The sequence below is a fragment of the Ascidiella aspersa genome, chromosome 9, assembly GCF_963924565.1.
Source record: "Ascidiella aspersa chromosome 9, kaAscAspe10.2, whole genome shotgun sequence".
In the NCBI taxonomy this organism is placed as follows: Eukaryota; Metazoa; Chordata; class Ascidiacea; order Phlebobranchia; family Ascidiidae; genus Ascidiella; species Ascidiella aspersa.
Genome location: NC_139455.1, coordinates 25,961,020 through 25,981,915, shown reverse-complemented (window position 1 = coordinate 25,981,915; position 20,896 = coordinate 25,961,020). Strand labels below are relative to the sequence as shown.

The 20,896-nt window shown below is 37.2% G+C and overlaps 1 protein-coding gene across 1 annotated transcript in view; it reads left to right on the top strand.

Annotated features, from left to right (window-relative positions):
• LOC146134674 (uncharacterized) overlaps window positions 1-12,591 on the top strand; it is a 53,184-nt gene extending 40,593 nt beyond the window's left edge. The window contains exons 23-40 of the mRNA XM_083397876.1: window positions 493-624; window positions 1,105-1,184; window positions 1,596-1,746; window positions 2,916-3,040; window positions 3,177-3,264; window positions 3,578-3,700; window positions 4,143-4,300; window positions 4,718-4,941; window positions 5,141-5,285; window positions 5,885-6,095; window positions 6,613-6,716; window positions 6,935-6,989; window positions 7,579-7,716; window positions 8,295-8,397; window positions 8,933-9,145; window positions 9,884-10,021; window positions 10,463-10,578; window positions 10,923-12,591. Coding sequence (XP_083254002.1) covers window positions 493-624; window positions 1,105-1,184; window positions 1,596-1,746; window positions 2,916-3,040; window positions 3,177-3,264; window positions 3,578-3,700; window positions 4,143-4,300; window positions 4,718-4,941; window positions 5,141-5,285; window positions 5,885-6,095; window positions 6,613-6,716; window positions 6,935-6,989; window positions 7,579-7,716; window positions 8,295-8,397; window positions 8,933-9,145; window positions 9,884-10,021; window positions 10,463-10,578; window positions 10,923-11,156 — 2,538 coding nt within the window. The 3' untranslated portion in view covers window positions 11,157-12,591. The remainder of the gene's footprint in view (window positions 1-492; window positions 625-1,104; window positions 1,185-1,595; window positions 1,747-2,915; window positions 3,041-3,176; window positions 3,265-3,577; window positions 3,701-4,142; window positions 4,301-4,717; window positions 4,942-5,140; window positions 5,286-5,884; window positions 6,096-6,612; window positions 6,717-6,934; window positions 6,990-7,578; window positions 7,717-8,294; window positions 8,398-8,932; window positions 9,146-9,883; window positions 10,022-10,462; window positions 10,579-10,922) is intronic.
• Window positions 12,592-20,896: the final 8,305 nt, after the last annotated feature.

Genomic DNA, 20,896 nt, shown 5'->3' with positions numbered 1-20,896 from the left:
TTGATTGACAGGTTCCATTTGAGTGACATGTTAATGATTGATTGACAGGTTATTGGTTGATTGACAGGTGAGATTTTGATTGACAGGTTATTGGTTGATTGACAGGTGAGATTTTGACTAACAGGTTGATGGTTGATTGACAAGTTAGATTTTGATTGATAGATGCGTTTTGATTGACAGGTGAGAATGATTGTCTTGTGAAAGTTTGATTGACAGGTGGGATTTTGATTAATAATTCGTATTTTGATGATGGTGATCTGAATAAAACGTCGAAGCTTTAAAATTGCTAAAATAGCTTTATTTGGTTAAAATTATAGTCCTATACATTTTTCAAAGTCATCTATGTATGTGGCCACTAAACGACCGTTTTCGAAATTAACATACTAATCTTGGAATAGTCCCAATGTAACAACACTTGAAAAAAACTCCATCCACAAATTAGAACACCAATTTTTACTTCTCCCATCAACGAACGATTGTTTTAATCGTCAGCAAACTTACACTGAAGTTCGATCGAACGTGACAAAGCTGGAACAGCAGCGACTTGCCAGCAGGTTTGGTCACGGTTCCAACTTTACTTCGGCAGCTCTGGCCGGTCTGGCACACAAAGCAGACTTCAAGAAGGTAAAAAATAATATATTGGAACATAGGCCCTTTGGTTTCCATAAAGCTTGTAACAATCTGGAAATTAGAAATATAAATCAAAACGATCTTTTTTTGTGAACGTTGAACACCAACGAGTTTGTTTTTACGACACGTGAATAGGTTCTAATTAGGTACAAAACTTTGGAAACCGAAACTGACAGAACTATTTGTGTTCTTCCCTGAAAGATTCTTTAGTTGAAAACTTGTTTCCATGCTTGGTAAACAAACCTGCGCTTAAACTTAATTGTCTCCTTTTTTTAAAAAACATACAGAACTAAGCGTAGCAATTTAAAGTTCACCCAATAGACACCAAAAGTTTTATAAGTTTTTACAAAGCCCGGGAAGGACACGTAATCACTGTCGCAACAAATCTAAATTATACTTGATTTATTTCCACATATAGATAGAACTAATAAACTTGTGCTCTGCAGCCAGTAAACTCTTATTGTTACGTCACAGGTTAGCCTACGTAGCACGAAAACTACGTCAGCATTTTCGGCGGGAGATTTTAAACCTTGGAGGAAGAAAATGTTGCTCAGGTAGATTTTATGTGTCGCTGCATTTATTTTATTACATTGGTGTTTCCTTACTAAAAAAAACTTTTTTGGATTATTAAAAAAAGTCTCAAGTTTTTTCACACTTTTAAACTGTGTTTTCTAATGTTTTTAGTTTAATTTGTAAATGACGCGAGCTTTTAATATAGTTTTATTTTTTATAATATAATCAATGGATTCGATGTTTAAAATGCAACTTAACAGGTACAACAAAATAATTTGCAAGTGTAAAATATTGTTTACTTTTGAATTATGTTCCAAAAGCAAAAAGCGCCATTTTACCAAAATAGTTTTATTTTTACATAAAATCTCATTTTTTTCTTTTAACAAAAAACAAACAAAGTACAACTAAAAGATTTCTTTGGTGTAGCTTTACACAAATTATTTTCCACGAAGGGTGAAAGGTCGCCGACGTGTCCAGACGCGATTGGTCGAGCCGTGCGTGACGTCATTAAACGGTGGTGACGCGTTCCTTCTAATTCTTCCCGACAAGATGTTCGCTTGGTTCGGGGAGTATTCAAACGTCATAGAGAGGGCAAAAGTACAGGTAACGCCCTTTCTATGGGTGCCCGACATTTGTAACTTATTCACGTTAGACCAGCGGTTCTCAACCAGTGGCCCATGGAAACTTTTTAGATGGGCCACAGACAAATTTAAAAAAGCTAGATTTATTGAAGAATTTAGTTTAATTTGTGTCACTGTACCTAGTTTTACAAGAATTATGGCTTGAAATGTAAATGAAACAAAAAATTATTGTTCAGAAGCAAGTACCTCACTAATGCACGGTTAAATAAATAATAATCTACTGCTCCGCTATTTTTTGTTCTAAACCTTTTTTTATAGTTTGTTCTTTCATAAAAATTATTGGGCCATAGAATTTTTGTGCAACGAAAATGGGCCACGAAAAAAAAAGGTTGAGAAGCACTGCGTTAGACAATATTCGGTTACTTTTAGTCTTTTATGCGAAATTCTGTTTCTAAGGATAAACAATACTAAAGATAAACTCCCCACCAAGTGTTTTAGGTTGTTTATTATTTCTTACTGCTTAAAAGAACTTCATTCGCTTCAACCTTCCTTTTTATGGAAACATATCACCTGCACTGGGGATGTCCGGTAATTGACTTTTTATTCCGATGCTGTTACTCGATATTTGGACAAAACTAGTCGCGATTTAGTTCGATATTAATTAGTGATTTACCACACAACCTCACCCTTATGTAAAAACAGTTTGCAACTTTTTGGTTAAAATACGACTTAATTCACTGCTTAGGTCTAATACTTAAAAATAGGGAACATTAACGTTTTCAAACTAGAACATGTTACCTATGTCAGTGCAAACAATATTTTTTTTAGTTTTTTCCACCCCTAGCATCTATCTCCAGATTTCATCCCCCCTTGTGTAATGATATGATAAAACCATCTCGTCTATATATAACAGCACACCCGGAATAGCCGCCCTGCTCGCAAGCTATCATTCCTTTCTGACGGTTCACCCTTATTCACCCCCGTTTGGTTGGTTCACCCCTGCAAAAATTTGATTCACCCTGGGGTGAACCATTCACCTGATTAAGAAACACTGGTCTATGTTATTGAACAATAGCTGAACTTATTCAGAACAATAAGCCAAACAAGTTTAAATATCTTTTCAATTCGTGAAATCTCCACCTTAATGTTATTTTAACCTTTCGTGACGTCATATTTATTTTTGTGACGCAGGAGATAGCTGATTACGTCATACACCAAGGTGACCTTGGGTGCAAAGCGACGTCAGTGAACGTGATAGAGGAACTTGCCCCAGACACTTTTTCTGCGAGGGAATTCTGGCAACATATTGGGGGGAGGTGATTAATAGGGTTTATTGTTTGTTTAGTTTTGTTAAAAAAATGTAATAAGTGTCTAAAGTTGTACCGACCAACAAAACTGGCCCACACAAAAATCACGAACAAATAAATTAAACACTTGTTTTTATTTCTTCAGTGGTGAAATAGCGCCCTCGGGTGGCGACCGTGAGGACGAAGCTTACGAGTCAAACGCAGAAGCTTCGATCAAAACTTACACCATGAAGGTAAGCCTTGATTAACTAAATATGTGCGACCACATTTTTCTGCTTAAAAAATCAGCCTGTTATAAGTTTGTGTTAGTCCGTTGGAATTGTACAAACTTCGATTGTTCGCCAACGCTTACAACGTTTACCTTATTGGTTACACATTGTCGAGTAAAGAGATTTTTAAAAGAAATATTACAAAATATAAATATATTTTATTATTTTTGCAAGAAGTTTATGTAGTCAACAGTTTTTGTAAAGTGAATAAAAACGCTTCCCTAAAAAAATCCCATCGTTTTTTTTCGGAAAAGTCTCTAAAAATATGTTTTCTTAGGATTCCAAACTCGTTCCCCTGCAAGAAGCTTGGGGGAAACTCCCTACTATGGGAATGCTGGACACATCCGGGACATTCGTGTTCGACTTTGGCGCCGAGATGTACGTTTGGCAAGGAAAAGCGGTGAGTAAAAACTGCATATTATTTTATTATGTTTTTCAAACCTATAGCAGCTGAACTAATCAGTTGATCAATTAAGGATTTCATTTGTGATATTCGAACTTTTTTTTCTTAACCAGCGACTGTCCCGGTATTACCGAGGTCGTGAGTTCGAACCTCACCACAGTTTTATTCTTATTAGCCTGAGTTGCAGGAAAACCGTTGAATAATCGACTGATATGAAAGAATGCTGCCAATGTGCTTTTTTTATCCGATGCGACTTTATTACTCGAAACTACGGCTAGAATAGCTAGATTAATAAAATACAAATTGTAATAAATTCGTTAATTTAAATGTTATTAAATTTTTTAAAGTAAAAACAGCAATAAATCTAAATATAATTTGTATTATATTTTATTATTTATGCTTTTCTTTCTTTTGTTTATAAAATCCGCTCTTTCACCAGGTTTCGTTCGACGACCGTCAGTTGGGGGTTCAGTTGGCGCGCGCTTTGTGGGACCAGGGGTACGATTACTCCGAGGTGGGGTTCTGCCCCTTTGTACCCCTGGGTGAGGGGGCAACCAACCTTAAAGGGGAGAGGCCAGAGTGGGCCATGTTTGCACGGTGAGTATCGTGAGAATAAGACGTGCGATATTAGTATCGTGATTCGTGAGATATCAGTATGATGTGGTTGTATCGTAAGATATGAGTATCGTGAGAAGGTTGTTTCGTGAGGTTCAAGTATCGTGATTCGTGAAATTATGTTTGTATTACGAGCGTTGATTATCGTGATGTGCGAGAATCGGGAGATGTTTGTTTTGTGATTCCTAAAATTATTTTTTTAAGTAATTATTTTTTGTTTCGTGAAATGGGTTATACCTTGAGATAAACCATTTGTTAGGTGCTTTAGTGCTTTTCGTGGAATTGTGGAATAGTTGTTACGTTTGAATAAAAACGAGCGAAATGCAAGTGGCGTAAAATCGTTTAATCATGACTTAAACAAACACCCAACTATGACGTAACAAGCGGTATCGCGCGCAGAGTAAACGAGAACCTAGAGACGGCGCTGGTTCAAGAGAAGTTCGAGGATTGGTCGAATATCCACCGCGAGGTGGGGGAGAGGGAGCATGTGCTCAGGGAGACCTCTCGTGGCCAGGTAGCGGTAGAGATGAGCAGGAAGAAGTCGATTCTACCTGAGATGCAAAAGTGCGAAGTGTCCCGGATGTTAGAGGTCAAACCTAAGCCTGCTTCTGTCATCCTTCAAGGTCATTTATTTGTGGTGTTTCTTAATTTAAATGCTCGAACAAGTAAAATAGATGAAATTTAAACGTTTTAAGGTCGTTGTATAGTTGGGCAAAAATTGCCCTGCCGTTAATCATTGCCGTACAATATTTTATTCAAAATCTACATGCCTTTAAAAAATCAATAATGCCCAGTACATCAATAATATTGTTATTTCCACAGGCTTCAACTTATGGCGAGGTTACGGCGACTTGTTCGACGAAGATGGTCGAGGAATGAAAGTCATCACCGACTCAGTTTGTTGCTGGAGAGCAAGCGACAAAAGTGTAGACCAAATATCAGACAAGGAGATGGGCGTATTTCACAGGTAAATTTTACCAGGAGCTCATAAAAACAACATATGCGTTTTTCAGTTTTGTATTAAAGGCTAATCTTGCTATTGATCTTTTTAAATAAATGTCAACTTTTTAATAGATTTGGCACAATATAGAAAGGACGATCGGTTTTTGTGTACTAATGGGGCGGTTATTTTTTAGTTCGTTGAAACATACGACTTAAGTACAAGATAAGTAGGTCGGGCTAATTAGCTCTGTCAAGACAAACACGGGCACCATGTTTTATTTCTCAATTAAATACGACTTCGAAATAAATCACCGTAAGTATGATTATAACAAGCAAAGTCGCTTTCCCAAAGAGGTACCGACGATGCAGTTCACTCCTTTAAAACTAAGTTTTGTCATGTTTTCATATTTATGTGTGACCAAACAGCCATAAAGCTTTTGGATATTTATCTGAAATTTAAATTTTGGGATTTCTCTGAACTTAAATACATTCTTTTTTAATCGCGACATATGTTGTGCATAAAAAAGGCGAAGTTTAATAAAACCTTACTAAGAGCGGCACTTTATACCAAAATCAAGCGGATCAAACCCGAATTCGTTTTAAAAATAATCTGATTTTTCCTAGAGGTGAGACCTACGTCATCAGATGGCGTTACGTCATTTCTAGCACTGGCAAGTGGTCGGATGAGGGCAAGGCTTCATCGGATACGAGGAAGGAAGTTATCGGGCGAGAAAGAAGCGCATATTTCCTCTGGGCTGGAAGGGAAAGTACCCTGAGTGAGAAGGGAGCAGCTGCTCTGATGGCCGCAGAAATCGATAAAGAAGTGGGCACACAGGTACGTCACTATGACGTAATGAATGGTTTCTAGGTTTTTTCGTGACGTCATTTGTGTAAGAATAATTTACTTTTTTGTTACTAAGTTGTTTTTTAACAACATGCAATAACTTGACGTCATGGGTGGTAGACTTTTATTGTGACGTCATAACGTCATGTTTGTTGATGACGAATTTTTGCTCATGGACGATAGAATGACGTCATATTGGTAGACGTATTTGTTATTAATTCTTTAGTTTTTTTTCGTGGAAGTTATTTTGACGTTATGCCACGAAAATTCCTCTCGTTACCAAGTTATGACGTATTTTAATTGGCTTGAGCAATGACGTAATCATATCAACTGGAATTATATGACGTAATCAAAAAAAAAAATAGATAAATTATGTAAAACTCTTAACGACTACAAATTGAAAATTAAACATAGCACAAAAAAACAAATTTGCCCTCACGCGTACTAGAAGTGCTGTCGTGACGTAATCATATCAACTGGAATTAGTTTTTGCTTTTGATTATTCCAGGTCACTGTTACTGAGTTTCGGGAACCCCCTTGTATGAAACAGTGCCTCAAGGGGGCAATGATTGTTGTGGATGGAAAAGCAGGGGAGAGAGGGGGATATTACAGGTAACACGCGCATGCGCACAACATCAATCGCTGAAAAAACACGTTCAGTTTTTTAGTAGTTACCCTGGGCGTATAAACCATCCTTCCAGATTTTAAACATTTTTTCAATGAAGTGAATATAAAGGAAATATATTTTAATTACATTTTTATATTTTTTTTTTTGTAATAAATTACAGATTTATAAATAAAACTATAATTCAGCTATGTTTGTTTTTAAGCTGGAAACTTTTTGCTGTTCGGGGAACCACCGAACGAGAAACCTCTTTACATCAGGTAAATTGAAAAATTGAAACATAGAATAAAATGTTGTCCACTTTTTATGATTTGCAGCGTTTTTTGTGTGTTTTAAACGTTTTTATCGTCAACCTAACTTTGTTTTTTAAGATGAACGACATTTGAAGTCTTGAAATTAAGTTAGAGATGCTCAATTAATATCGCAAAGTGGATCATATAAAAAATCGAAAACACCATAACAATATAAATATGAATATTTAAAAATTTGGACACAAGGTTAAAAAACTAATCTTAATCAAATATATAACGTTACAATTATCTGAAGGACAACAACAGTGCAATACCCACCGAATAAAAATTAACATTTTATTAATTTATTTCGATAAAAATGTGATTGGTTGATGAAAACTGTATTGGCTGCTGGGAAATGTATTTAATAATTTAAATAAATCATAACAAGTGGTTAAACTTGCCTGCAACGTCACTAATACGATTGTAAAGTCACTTAAAAACAACAGTTAAATAAGCAGAACCTAGCCCTGAATAAAAATAAAGGTGTTAACAGCGAAAATTAACGGTTGAACTGGAAGTTGAACTACACAGTAAACCTGCATTGTTACGTCACTAGGTACCTTGTGAGCCACAATCGCTTCGCTCGCGCTGTTGCTTTGTTGCGCTGAACGCTCGTCAGAGCAAGGTTGTTGTGTGGAGTGGATGCAAGGCTGGTGAGGATGCAACCAAACTAGCGATGCTGGCAGCTGACAAGGTAAGTCCACTGGCAGTAAAAGCCCGTTTACACTACAACTGCACTGAGCTGCGCTAGGCGTAAAAATCGCTCCAAAACGTAACGTTTTTCTATAGCTGCGCTGGGCTTGAGTTTAGCAAAGCGTGAAACGCTCGCCACAATAGAATTTAAATGCAAATTACGCTTTGTGGAGCTCAGTGCAGCTGTAGTGTGAACCTTAATTGACAAAACTAAAAGATATGGCTCATAGTAACTACATTCACTCTTACTCAGCTATTTGTCTTATGTTTTGTTCTCACAAAAAGTTCTTTTAAAATAATTGGACCGCAAAAGCTCCGCTGTTGTACTTTGAAAAGAATTGTTTTGAATAAACAATTGCTCGACATAAACAAGCATTTCAAAAAAACTCTAAAAAATTAAGTAATCGTCAAAATAGGCCTAATGGAATACTCTCCCCAAAAAACTGCCTGTTTGTAATCTGTAAAACTTTATAAAATAAAACCATAATTAATAGTGTTTTTACCATTTTCTGTAAATCTTCAACTGTAATCTGTCATTAATTCTACATTTTAGTAACTTTTCCCCATTTCTTTGTTCAGATCCAGAACTCCAAGCTCGCTTGCCTTGGGTTTCGAGCTTCTTGTAAAAATGTCGATGTTGTGGAATGCAGGGAGGGAAATGAGTCGGACGATTTCATCGAAGGTGAGCAGGGGTCGAAATTACAACAAACTTTTTACCCTTTTGTCTTAAAATATCAAATCTTTTGCAGTTTTGTGCAACAAACTGTTAAGCAATGGGTTTTAAAGTGTGATTCTTGATTAAAATATCAAATGAATTCGCGAAATAAAATTCTTATTCCTAAAACTCTAACCTAAAATATCTCAACTGATTAAGGCTAAGAAACTACTAATCTCATAAAACTTACGAAAAAATGTTTTTTAACAAAAAGATAAAGTAGCGAATATGCCTGATTTTAAATTAAACTATGCAAGAATAAAAAGCTCTAGTTTTCAATCGGATTTGTCAACTTTCTAAACACACCGTATTTGCTAACATTCAGTATTTTTTCTGGTCCCTACCGAACTTTAAAAACGATTGAATATTCTTAAACAAAATTAATTTAATGTGTTCCAATGAAATTAATTCTGAATATGCGCTTATTGTACTTAGCTGGCACAATGCTTTCGCTCAAGTTTGCCCTAAATAACTTCTCGTTTTTCACCAATACGTTTTTCAGCCATGCTGAGAATTCGTCGCAACAAATACGTCACAATGCTGGATCGCGACGATTGCCCCCCTACTTTCCCCCCCTGCCGAGCCTGGTACCTTACGCCATCTGGTGACCACTTCGTCGCCAAAGAGCTCCCTCCAGTGGTGCACCCCTTGGGTGATGACGTCACAGAACAATACCCGATTGTTCAAGAACAATTGAACGAACTTGACCGACCAGGTAAATGAATCTTTAAATATTTGAGGTTGCACATTCGTGTTAAATAACGCCACAGTTACACGTTTGTCGTGTGTGCGACGCAAAACTTGAAAATACATGTGAGATGTTATAGGATAAACTTGTTTGCAATCTATTTTAAAATAGCGTCAATACTCGCGTAGTTTGTCCCTCTACGATTTCAAGAATTGCGCGATCCAGCAAAAACACGCTGCAAGAATTAATCATGAAAACATATTAAAATACAGGGCTCAAAAATTACTTGCGACCCGAAAACCTTCAAATTTTTAGATTTTTTAAATTTACTTCTCTTGTTTATATGAGTTGGAGCTTATGTGCGTAATCACACACATTTGTTGTATTAAATCGCAAAAACCACAAGGTGCATAGTGTATGTGTAATCGTTGAAGTGACTGTTGGCTTATAATAAGCGCTTTGAAATTTTTTTTCGGCCTAGCCTATTCATTCATACAACTATTTTAAGCAATTCTATAAGGTGTTTAAAATACAAACTTTAAAGTGTATTAAGAGAAATACCTCACTAAAAATAGAGATCGCTAGGTTTTTAAAAGTCCTCAGGGGCGCCGTTGGTAAAAAAGATTAAGAAATCATTTCTTTATATTCAATTAAAGGGTGAGCAAACATTTCAGCTGGCAGACGCATTTCAAATTCAGTAGTTTAACAAATATTCCATAGAGTAAATTTCCATCGTTATCAGCGACAACTTTTTTGTTATTGCAGCTCTCGCCTTATTCGACACTTTCGATGGGGTTTACCTTTGGCTCAGTTCAGTTGCTGAAGACCTGAAAGGTTCAGCCAAACGACAACTCGACATTTGCAAGAGACTCGCTATGGAGACCACCATCGATTACTGCAAAGGTGAGAGGTCGATGGTTCGAATCCCGGCGCCGGTAGTTGTCCTTGAAATTTTATAAAAACGTCCCTGTGATTAAAAGAAAAATGTTTTCTCTATTTTATCATTTGTAACACGAATATTATGAGTTTTTGTTAAAGTTGGTCTGAAAGAAAAAAAAACTTCGCCTTTTCATTTGAAGTTTTTTATCAAAATAATCGCTCCTAGCGCATTTTAAGCTGCTCTTGCATAGTTTTAAATGTTTTGTTAAGGAATTTTTGGACACTAAGTTTACGATAAAATTCATAAACAAGTATTATACATTTGTGGCATTTCTACGGTTAAAATTTCAAATTTATCTGGCAGAATAACTATGACAAAAAAATACGTTTTTCAAACTATCTTTTTCTCTTGTAAGTCGCCATAGTTTGTCCATCTGTTTGTGCAACGTGTTCTGTATGTCGCAGAGCACCACCCCGAGGTTGAACCGACCCTTATCCAGGAAAAGCACGAGCCCCTCGCATTCACAAACTCGTTCCCGGTTTGGCTCCACCCCCAGAAAGCCCCTACATTTGAGGAAAAGGTGAGATGCTGAAGGCACTTTTTTGCTTCAGCGCTTAGAAGTTAAGCTCCTTTTCTATTATTATCCTTCTGTTGAGGCAGGAATCACTAAATTGAATCACAAATCATAGCTGACATCCTTATATTAATCTGTCATCAGATCGGCACCGATATCACCCTTGTATCGGGCGAGTACCGATACTATAATTTGGCATTGGGTATCGGCTCCGATCCGATATTATCGGTCATCCCCACTAGGCACTCGTGACTCGTCTGCACAATATTTACTCGTTACAAAATGTATACGATACTCTGTCGAGTATAGCACTCGCAAAAATCTCCCAAACAACTCATGTTCTCACTCAGCGTGCCAAGAAGCCTCGTCCTGTGAGCGAAGTGCTTCAGACCGTGACGCGTCTGACGTACACAATCGACGAGCTTCGCGCTTCACCGCTTCCCGAGGGCATTGACCCCAACCAGCTGGAGACCTACCTGTCAATCAACGACTTCGAGCTACTATTCGAAATGAGCAAGGAGGAATTTTACGCGTGCCCTCCCTGGAAACAAAGCAAGCTGAGGAAGGAAAAGAACCTTTTTTGACGTCATCGCTAAATTGTTCTATGACGTCATCACTTGGGAGTCCGAATGATTTTCTGGAGTAAAGTACGCGTTACAATAAGAAATGACGTCATTGCTTTGATCTAAAAAGAAAAAATATTAAAAAGCAAAATATTGATCATTAAAACGAGCAAAGGTAATGTTTACATGGTTTTTGCTCAAGTTTGCTTCCCAATTATAAAGTTACTTTTACTAGTTTCCAAAAATATCCTCTTTGGTAGAAAATACCTACATTAACTGGGTAATGGACGAGCACCGATAAAACCCACTTTGTATCGGGCATAAACCGATATTATCGGAAATCCTTATCCACTTTACTGCCGTTTGTTTAAAACAAACGCTTCGAATTCTGCTTAAAAGCGCGCGTTTAGATTCCTTTGTTACTATCATTGTGACGTCATATTAGTTTGGTGTTACGTCACAGCGCGATCTGTGTGTCGCGTTTGCTTTTCACTGCCTCGTGAGAATTCCAACTTTTCCGATTTGTGTCAAATTCGCGGCGTTTGTCAAAAAACCTTATTCCACGAATTTCCTGCCACAAATCTTGTTCCTATTATTACGTCACAATATACTTTGTGTTCTGCACTAAGCGGTTTGTCTGTAACTTCTCGCGTTCGTTTGTTTCCCTGTGACTTATCTAAGAGGGGAATTCCCCGTTTGTATTACTGTGTTCCTTTCAGTATCGATTTTGGTGATTCCCCGCTGTTTTCTGCCATTGATTATATTCTGCAATCCAAATACATTGAAAGCAAAATTACTTTTCTGCTGATTTAAATCGGATTTGGAGTACAGCTGCTGCGAATTGGTGCCACTCGTCCGAATATTTGCCGACATTTCATAATTTTAGTGTCCCCCCTTTTCGTAAGATGGTGTATTCGACAATTGACAACGCAAAGCCTTATTCGTTTTTTTTTCTTGCTAAAAACGTCGAGTTAGACGCAGCTAATGTTTTCGCTGTTCGCTATCTAAAACAAAGCATTTTTAATTTTTTTTTAAACGTCGCCTTTTTGTGTATTGATAGTCACCGCAAGATTATTATCTATAACCATACCCTAAGACCACGTGTTTATGGTACAATTGACATAACTTATTTTCCCTCAACCGCAGCTTGTAATTTAGCTGACTTAGCACACAGCTCGGCGCAGATGTTGCGCTAATCGTAGCATAATAATACCCGGGAAAAACGATCTTCGTTTAGCATTGCAGGTGGCGAAAGACGTGCTTGTAATTTAGCGTAGTCTAGTACGTGGAACTTAAGAAACTGGTTTGCTGATTGTCGAACATGATTCTACCAAAATCTATCACAAACATTTCACCGTCTTGGTTTAGTTTTTCGCCTGAAGTTACCGATTGCACTTTATGCTGTTTCGACGCACGTGTTCGCTTTGCGTCTTAAAGGTTCGCTTTTTCTGGACGTTAATTTGCTGTGTCTGATTATTTTTTACGACGTCATTACAATTAATATTTTATGACGTCGTACCCTTTACTATTTTTAACGTCAGATTGAAAAATAGGGGATTTCCTGAGCTCAAGGTACGGGCCCCTTTTTTAATTTTCTGGTTACGCCCCTGACACTTAGTATCGGGCAAAGGCCATGATCCGATACTATCGGACATATCGGAAATCTTTTACTGCTCCACACAAGAAAACACTTATCAATATGAACTGAATGACGTAGTCATTGTTGACGACACAAAGATCCCTTGTGACGAGAGAATGCTCAAAAACGAGAAAAATGATCACGACGGTGGGCCTGTAGTGCTCCGGATCAACAGAAAAGCCCAAGCTTCTAAAATCTAAATTAATTAACAGAAGGCATATTAAACAAAATAAATTAAATTTTATTTAAACCCTACTAGTTTCGAAATAAGGGATATTGAATAGAATGTTTTGAATTTAAAGGTAACAGAAGGCATATTAAACAAAATGTATCGAAATTTTTATCGTAAAACCCTAATATTTCTAAGACTAAGAAATATTAAACAAAGGTTGTCCGAAAATGTGCATACTTGCAATTTATATAAACTATGAAAGAAGCTCCTCTGTTAATTATTGCCTGCTTAACAGTGAATGGCGCCTAAAGCTCGTAATACAATGCATGACGAAAACAAAGGAAAAGGGAAAAAAACGTGAGCAACAATCTAATAAAAGACAATTTAAGAAAAACGCTGACTGCGGAGTCCTTGAGCAGGTGTGTGCTTAAATTTGCTGTTTTTATTTCAGTTAATTTAGCCTGTTTTTACATTTCGGGGATTTTGTTATTTACAATTTTTAAATTTGTAGTCAGGAGAACAAATTCACGAAACAAGATAAAGTTTGAAAAATATATAAACGAGTATATTGTTGTAGCTATGGTTTTGAGCAAGATGTTATACATGGTTTTGTGTTGGAAGGAAATTTTACCTTTGTCACATTAGTGCAGCAATTTCAGTGAGTTTAGATTTTTTTTATATGACCGTATGTGATTAAAGTGTTTAAGGTTAACCTTGTATTTTTGTTCAGTTGAGTTGAAAAGCAAACTCTATTATTTACCAATCATTTAATTTGGCATCTTGTTTACAAAGAGGATAAGAAACGGTTACTCACTTTTAATTTGCGTAGTGATAGGTTTGGACTAAAAACTATATATAATTTTTTTACTTTATAAATATTTTGTTTAACAATATTTAATACGTTGGTACGAAGAATTACGCGACCCAACATATAATGATATTCTTGCCATATTGTTGTTGACCTCTAGTCGTGAAAAATTTGTTCATATAATCCGCCGACTAAACCGCTATATTACCACATGTGTAGTTTAGATATTGCACACTATAAGTTGGTTAAATGCAGTTGGCAATGTTTACTTTTGTTTGTGCGTTGCTCGCCTTGTGCGTTGGAGCTAAAGCAAGATGCGCCCAAGATCAGTTCGAATGTAGCGGGCCAGATGTGAAGTGTATCGACCAAGCTAAATTTTGCGACGGGTTGATAGATTGTGGGTGGCGTCAGGATGAGAAACACTGTACAACTTGTCAATCAGGAGCGAAGATGTGCGATGTTGGGAAAAAGTGTGTTCCCCCAAGCCAGTGGTGCGATGGGTGGAAGAATTGTTACGATTGGAGCGATGAGACGAACTGTACCTCTTGCAAACCAGTAGCGAAGATGTGCGACGATGGAAGAAAATGTGTTCCTCTAAGGAAGTGGTGCAATGGGTGGAACAATTGTTACGATAAGAGTGATGAGACGAACTGCACAACTTGTCAATCAGGAGCGAAGATGTGCGATGACGGGAAAAAGTGTGTTCGCGCAAGCAAGTGGTGCAATGGGTGGAACAATTGTTACGATAAGAGTGATGAGACGAAATGTACAACTTGCATTGGAAAAGCAAAAATGTGTGATGGGAAGCGGTGCGTTCACTTAAGCTATTGGTGCAATGGAACAAATGATTGTGACGATTGGAGTGATGAGATTAATTGCACGTGTGGAAGAGGCGAGGTGCATTGCAACGATGGGCTTCAGTGTGTTCGCGAGTGGCGCATATGTAAATATGGTCCACAGTGCTTGGACGGTAGCGACGAGTGGTTTTGCAGAGCTTGCCAGCAACCATTGGCTGACGGTAGGATCCAATGCGTCGGGCGAAAGGAGCCCTGTGACGATCGGAGTGTGCAGGTCGGAGATAAGTGGGTTAAGGTAACTCATTGCTCAAACGAGACAAGCAAAGCCAAGTTTCAAGCGATTCACAACAAGACGACTTGCCGCCAACTTATGGGGCCGTGTGAAGGGCGGAGAGACAGGGTTTGTGGGAATGGACAGTGGGTTTGTGAGGAGGAAACCCACACAAGTGTTGCACGATGCAGTAACGGTAATTTCATTGCCACCCACGATTATTGCGACAACTCCATTCGTTGCAATGATGATGAAATCAAAACCGGGCTGGGATTTAAATGCTCAGGAACAAGCAGAAAGGGAATTTGCGTTTTACCGCAGATAAACATCTACGACGATGAAGCTCAATGCGCTGATAAGTCAGATATTTGTTTCGTTGATGGACAATTCGTTTGCTTCTTGTGTTTGGACAAACGACTGGTTGTTTCTCAACAGCAAGTTTGTGACGGGGTGGCTGACTGCTACGATCTTTCTGATGAATGTTTGTGCGACGACCAAACAGTTTGCCAGAATATCTTGGGCGACGCTAGACACACTTGCCCTCCCAACCAAATGCATTGCCGCAATGAAACCGACTGCGTGGATATAAACAAAGTGCTTTGTAACCCAGAAGTCAGCTGTATAGGAGAATCCAACACGAAATATTGCGGACTAGGACAGGGTGATGGTGGAGTAGATCGCATGTATTGCTACCTTTCACCCCCCGTACGTGCCACTAAATGCGATGGCAGACCTGAATGTCGGTACATGGAAGATGAATGCAAAGGTTGTATGCCTCGACCAAAGTTCTGCGATGTGGAGTGCATTCGTGCGAGAGCTTTTAGAGTAGAAGTATGTACAGGGGTGAAGTGGTCACGGTCATTGCAATGGTTACGGTGCGACGAACGTGGATTGTGCCCCAAGCGTTACGATTGCACCAATCCAAAGCTCACCAGCATCGATGTCAACAACCTTTGTGACGGAACAATAGACTGCGACGACGGATCGGACGAGGATGCGACGCGATGCAACGAAACGAGGTTTTACTGTCGCAATGGAAAGCCCCTTTCGGTCGACATCAACTTGGTTGAAGATGGAATTCCTCAATGTTCGGACGGAAGTGACGAATGTCCGCCCATAAGTAAGCGAAGTACCACTTTCTCAAATCAAAAGGAAATGATCGCCAACCCTGTTTACAGAGCCTTCTTCTGGTTAATGGGGTTGGCGGCTGGCATCGGGAATTTAGCGGTTGTCGTTATTACTATAAGGGACATTGTAAATAAAAAAAACGCAGACAACTTCACAAAAAGCACCTACATATTTTTGCTTAGTTTGGCACCTGCTGATTTTCTCATGGGTATTTATCTTATTGCAATAGGCATAAAGGGTTTGCATTTTTCGGGGGACTATTGCTCGTTTGACGCACTTTGGCGCACAAGTAGTTCTTGCTCCATTCTTGGGGTGTTGTGTGTGGTAGCTACCATGGCCTCTTCGGGTACTATGGCTGTCATGACAGCGTTTAGACTTGCAACAGTTTACAAACCGTTTATCACCAGAACCATGGGTTTAAAGGGGATTTACATTTCATGTGCATGTGTTTGGCTGTTTGCAATATTATTTTCACTTATGCCTTTGTTTGATTACAGTTCAGGATATTTTGATTCTCATGTTTGGTTTTCAAGTAGATTTTTTAAAACTGATCAAGTCCTTAAAGAAAAAATGATTGATTTAGCAAATAAAATAAAACCACATAACATGACGTCACTTGTATGGCATGACGTCACTCAGCTACTGAGCAAAACCTTTCCCAATCAACCGATAAAAGGAATATTTGGTTATTATAGTGAAACTAGTGTTTGCATGCCCAGACTGTTCGCCTCTGCAAATGACGCTTCTTGGCAATATTCTGTGTTTCTTATCACACTCAACTTCCTGCTGTTCATTTTCATGCTTGTGGCTTACACACTTATTTACATACGAAGTAACAAAATGGCTAAATCTAGAAACAAGCAACCCAACAGCGAAATGCAAAAACGTATTTCTCGCTTGCTTATTACTGACTTCTGTTGCTGGATCCCAATGTGTGTGCTTGCTTACTTGGCTGTTTCTGGTGTTCCACTTTCCAATGATGTTTATCTTATTAGTGCTGGTATTTTGCTTCCTATTAACAGTGCATTGAACCCCTTGCTTTACTCCACATTGATAGACAGATGCACTGTTCGATTGAAGAAACTAAAAAAACGTACGATTTCTGCCTCAAGCAGAAATAAAGAAGGGAATGTCATAGCAGAAAGTCAACTTTAAAGTTCTTCTAAACAAAAGATATAGCAATAATTGGTCATTTGAGTTAACGGAAACTGTATAAACACAAAGAAGTTGACTGAATTACCCCTCACATACTTTTAAATACTGGAAAATATTCAGGCTAATTAATCACCATCGCTGTTTCTGTTTATTAGTGGACTTGTTGTAAATATTGATGCGTGATGTGTGCATTTTAACAATATAACCATATTACATTTTAAAATTTTGTGATTCTTTTCACATAAGCCAATAGAAAAATCTAAGTTAAAAGCATTAGGACAAAAAAAAAAACAATTTTCATTATATGGCTAGCATGCCTGTGTTAGGACTAGGAAAAAAACTGAGAAACTGTACCTTAGTGTAAGCTATTGTTTATTGTTTGTTCTATCAAAGCAGAGTTAAAAGAGTGTGCGCTTTTGTTTTGAACGCATAGCCATAGAGCGAGTCTATAGTGACTCCTGCAAAGCTTCCTGTCTTTATAGTACGATGCTTGTTATATACCGGGAAGTTTTTTGCTCAATATTTGTGCTTTAAAAGTAAGAGTCGTGCCTTTACTGGTGCAATTATTAAAACACCTTGGCAAAAAATCGAATTTTTAGAGTGGTTAAGAACCAAATTATAACAAGTTTTTGAAAGTTCTACATACAAGCTTTAAAGACAAATGCTAGAAAAAACGAACATCTAATGCTGAAAAATTATGGTGAAAAATAATGGAGATAATAATGGAGAAAAAATGGGAAAATATTATAAGAAAAAGAAGTGGTTCTGAAAAAATTAGCGAATATCTTTATATACCGGGAAGTGTTTAGCTCAAATATATTGGCGCTGCACTATTATTTCTGCACTTTACAAAAAACAAATCTTTTTTTTATTGATTGGTTGGGAATAATATGTATTTACATTTAGATACAAGCTTGTCAAAAGATTAAATACAATTATTTTGAACTTAAAAAAAAAAACATAATTCCACTGTACTTCAATATCACTCGTATTATTCTCAAAACATTTTTTGTGGGAAAACATCATTTTTTATAAGAGCACGTCTAGGAACACTGGTACCCGGTGGATGGGGCTAGTGGGCGCGCTTCCATAAATTCATCGAAATCATACCCGAGGTTATCTGCAAAAAAATAAAGTTTTATGTAAACTTAGTAAATAAAAATAAATTTTTGTGCAAACCTAGTAATTCTAGCCTACTTAAAAAAATGTTTCATGTAGACTTAATATTTCTACTTCAAATAAAGGTTTTATGTAAACTTGATGTTTCTACTGGAAAAAAAAGCCCAGTAACACAAAAGTGTGTCTTCAACGAAGGGGATTTTCCATTTATTTACTTGATCTGCTTTAAATATATTTAGCTTGGTTTGGGTTCCAAACCGGGGCGCCACGGCACCCTGGGGTACCATTTGTAATGCTCAAGGGTGTCGCGTTGGGTTCATTTAAGATTCACATTTTGTCTCCGATGGTAGCTTAACCTCAGCAAGCCTTACCGTAATGACTCACATCACGGTGTGTCGCGTCCATTTCTTGTTCAGCTTCCTGTAATAAACTGAGCCGAACCCAAGCTTGCAAGCTGTGGACGAATCTATACCTGGGGAAGCACAACAGTGATTAAAACCGATTAAAGCATAAAAACACATCAAATGATCTGAAATTTCTATTTACTGAAACGTAGTGCAAACGTTTAGTCATAAGTAGGGCGATTATTTTTCACTTGTCAAAAAAAGTCAAAATTTACACGTTAGGTCAAAATTTGTTAGAATTTTTCAAGTCAAAATCGAATAAAAATGCACGTAAATCGTTTACAAAACTAAAAAAAAACTAACGTTTAGTTCTTTTGAAATTTATCGTTGAATTTTATCAAAAAAAATTAGTTTTGATTTGTATTTACAGTCATTTTAACCGTATTATATTTTTATTAGAGCAATATACGGTATAAAAACGGGTGATTAATGTCGCCTAGGTTACGTAAATCAATGTATTTCTAGCAGGTCAAAATTTTGTCAAAATAAATTATTTTCAGGTCAAAATTTGTCAAAATTTTAATTTTTCAAGTCAAAATTTTCTATTTTTTTGGTTAAAAAATAATCGCCCTAGTCATAAGTAAAAATGATGCCGTTCGAAAAATATATTTGCACTATTTATGCCGGTGACGAATCTCTTACGCTATCCGTAACATACTTTTTGGTATATGTTGATTGCCACATTACTATTTTATAACAAAGGACTATAACATGAGGCTAGCAGTTTAACATGTTACAACGTAATGTACAATAGTGGTAAAGAGCCCACAGTATGATGGATTGTTTCATTTTGTTTAACCAGACAAAACTTTATTTAACCTGGGTAACGCCAAGTATTTTATCTAGTATAGGGTTGCCATACTCAGGATATCCCTAGACATTTAAGGGAATTTAGTGTTGAAATCTGTGTCAGGAACAAATGACAAAATCTGCTTATATCTCCTATATGTCCGGGATTTAACTGTTCTGCATAAAATATATCGGCAAAAAATTCACTATCAAAAATGATATTTTGTTAATAAATTTGTTAAATTTTTTGTATTATTTAATAAATCTCTAAACCGAGGTTTAGCCTTTGTTTATCAATGCACTTTGGTGAGGCATTCCGTGGCGGCGATACGCATGGCGTTGGCGTTCTCGGTCCAAATTAATCGCATTATAATCATCACAAGTGGACGCAGACACAAGCAGCGACTCCAGCCTCAAATCACAGGTAATCATATGTAATTTAAAACGCCTTAGCTTTTCGGCGCTGTTTATGGGATAAAGCTACAAACAAGTGATGAAACCACATGTCCTTTTTCGTTTAAGTGAAATGTTGAGACATCTCCATAAATTCAGTGTATTGCAATAATAATAAAAATCCCCTATTTAAAACCATTTTATTTTTCTCGCTGTAGCGAAATGGTGAAGCACGCCCAGGGTCAAACCTTTCTTCTTAAGATTCACATTTTGGCTCCGATGGTAGCTTAACCTCAGCAAGCCTTGCCATAATGACTCACATCACGGTGCGTCGCGTCCATTTCTTGTTCAGCTTCCTGTAATAAACTGAGCCGAACCCAAGCTTGCAAGCTGTGGACGAATCTATACCTGGGGAAGCACAACAGTGATTAAAACCGATTAAAGCATAAAAACACATCAAATGATTGAAATTTCTATTTACTGAAACGTACGCTAGTTCAAACGTTATGCCATTTGAAAAAATATTTTCACATTATTTATGACTCTGAAGAATATCTTACGCTTTCCGTAACATTAACTTTTGGTATTATGTTAATTTCCACATTAGTTTTGTCTAACCATGTGCATGAGGCTAGCAGTTTAACATGTAACAACGTAATGCACAATAGCAGTGTTGCAAACAAGTTATTTTAAAATGACTTAAGTCCCAGTTTAGTTATTTGTAAAATAACTTAAGTCCAAGTCAAGTCTTTTCGAATAAATAACAAGTCAAGTCCCAGTCCAAGTCATCAGTTGCGCAAGACAAGTCCCAGTCAAGTCATAATTAGAGCAAGTCAACTTCAAGTCATGCCTTGTCATAAAAACAAAACGTTAAACTATTAGAATTTTTTTAAACTGCATTCTAGTTTATAATAAAAAATATATTTTTTAGAAACTATAGATAACGATTAGTACAAATAGTATAAATATCCAAAAACTGTTTTAAAACCTTACGATTTGTTTGTTCTCTGTAATATAGCTCATAGACCGAAAGTAAATTTGAAATGGAGAACCTATCTTATAGAAAATCTACTAATCTTTATCAAT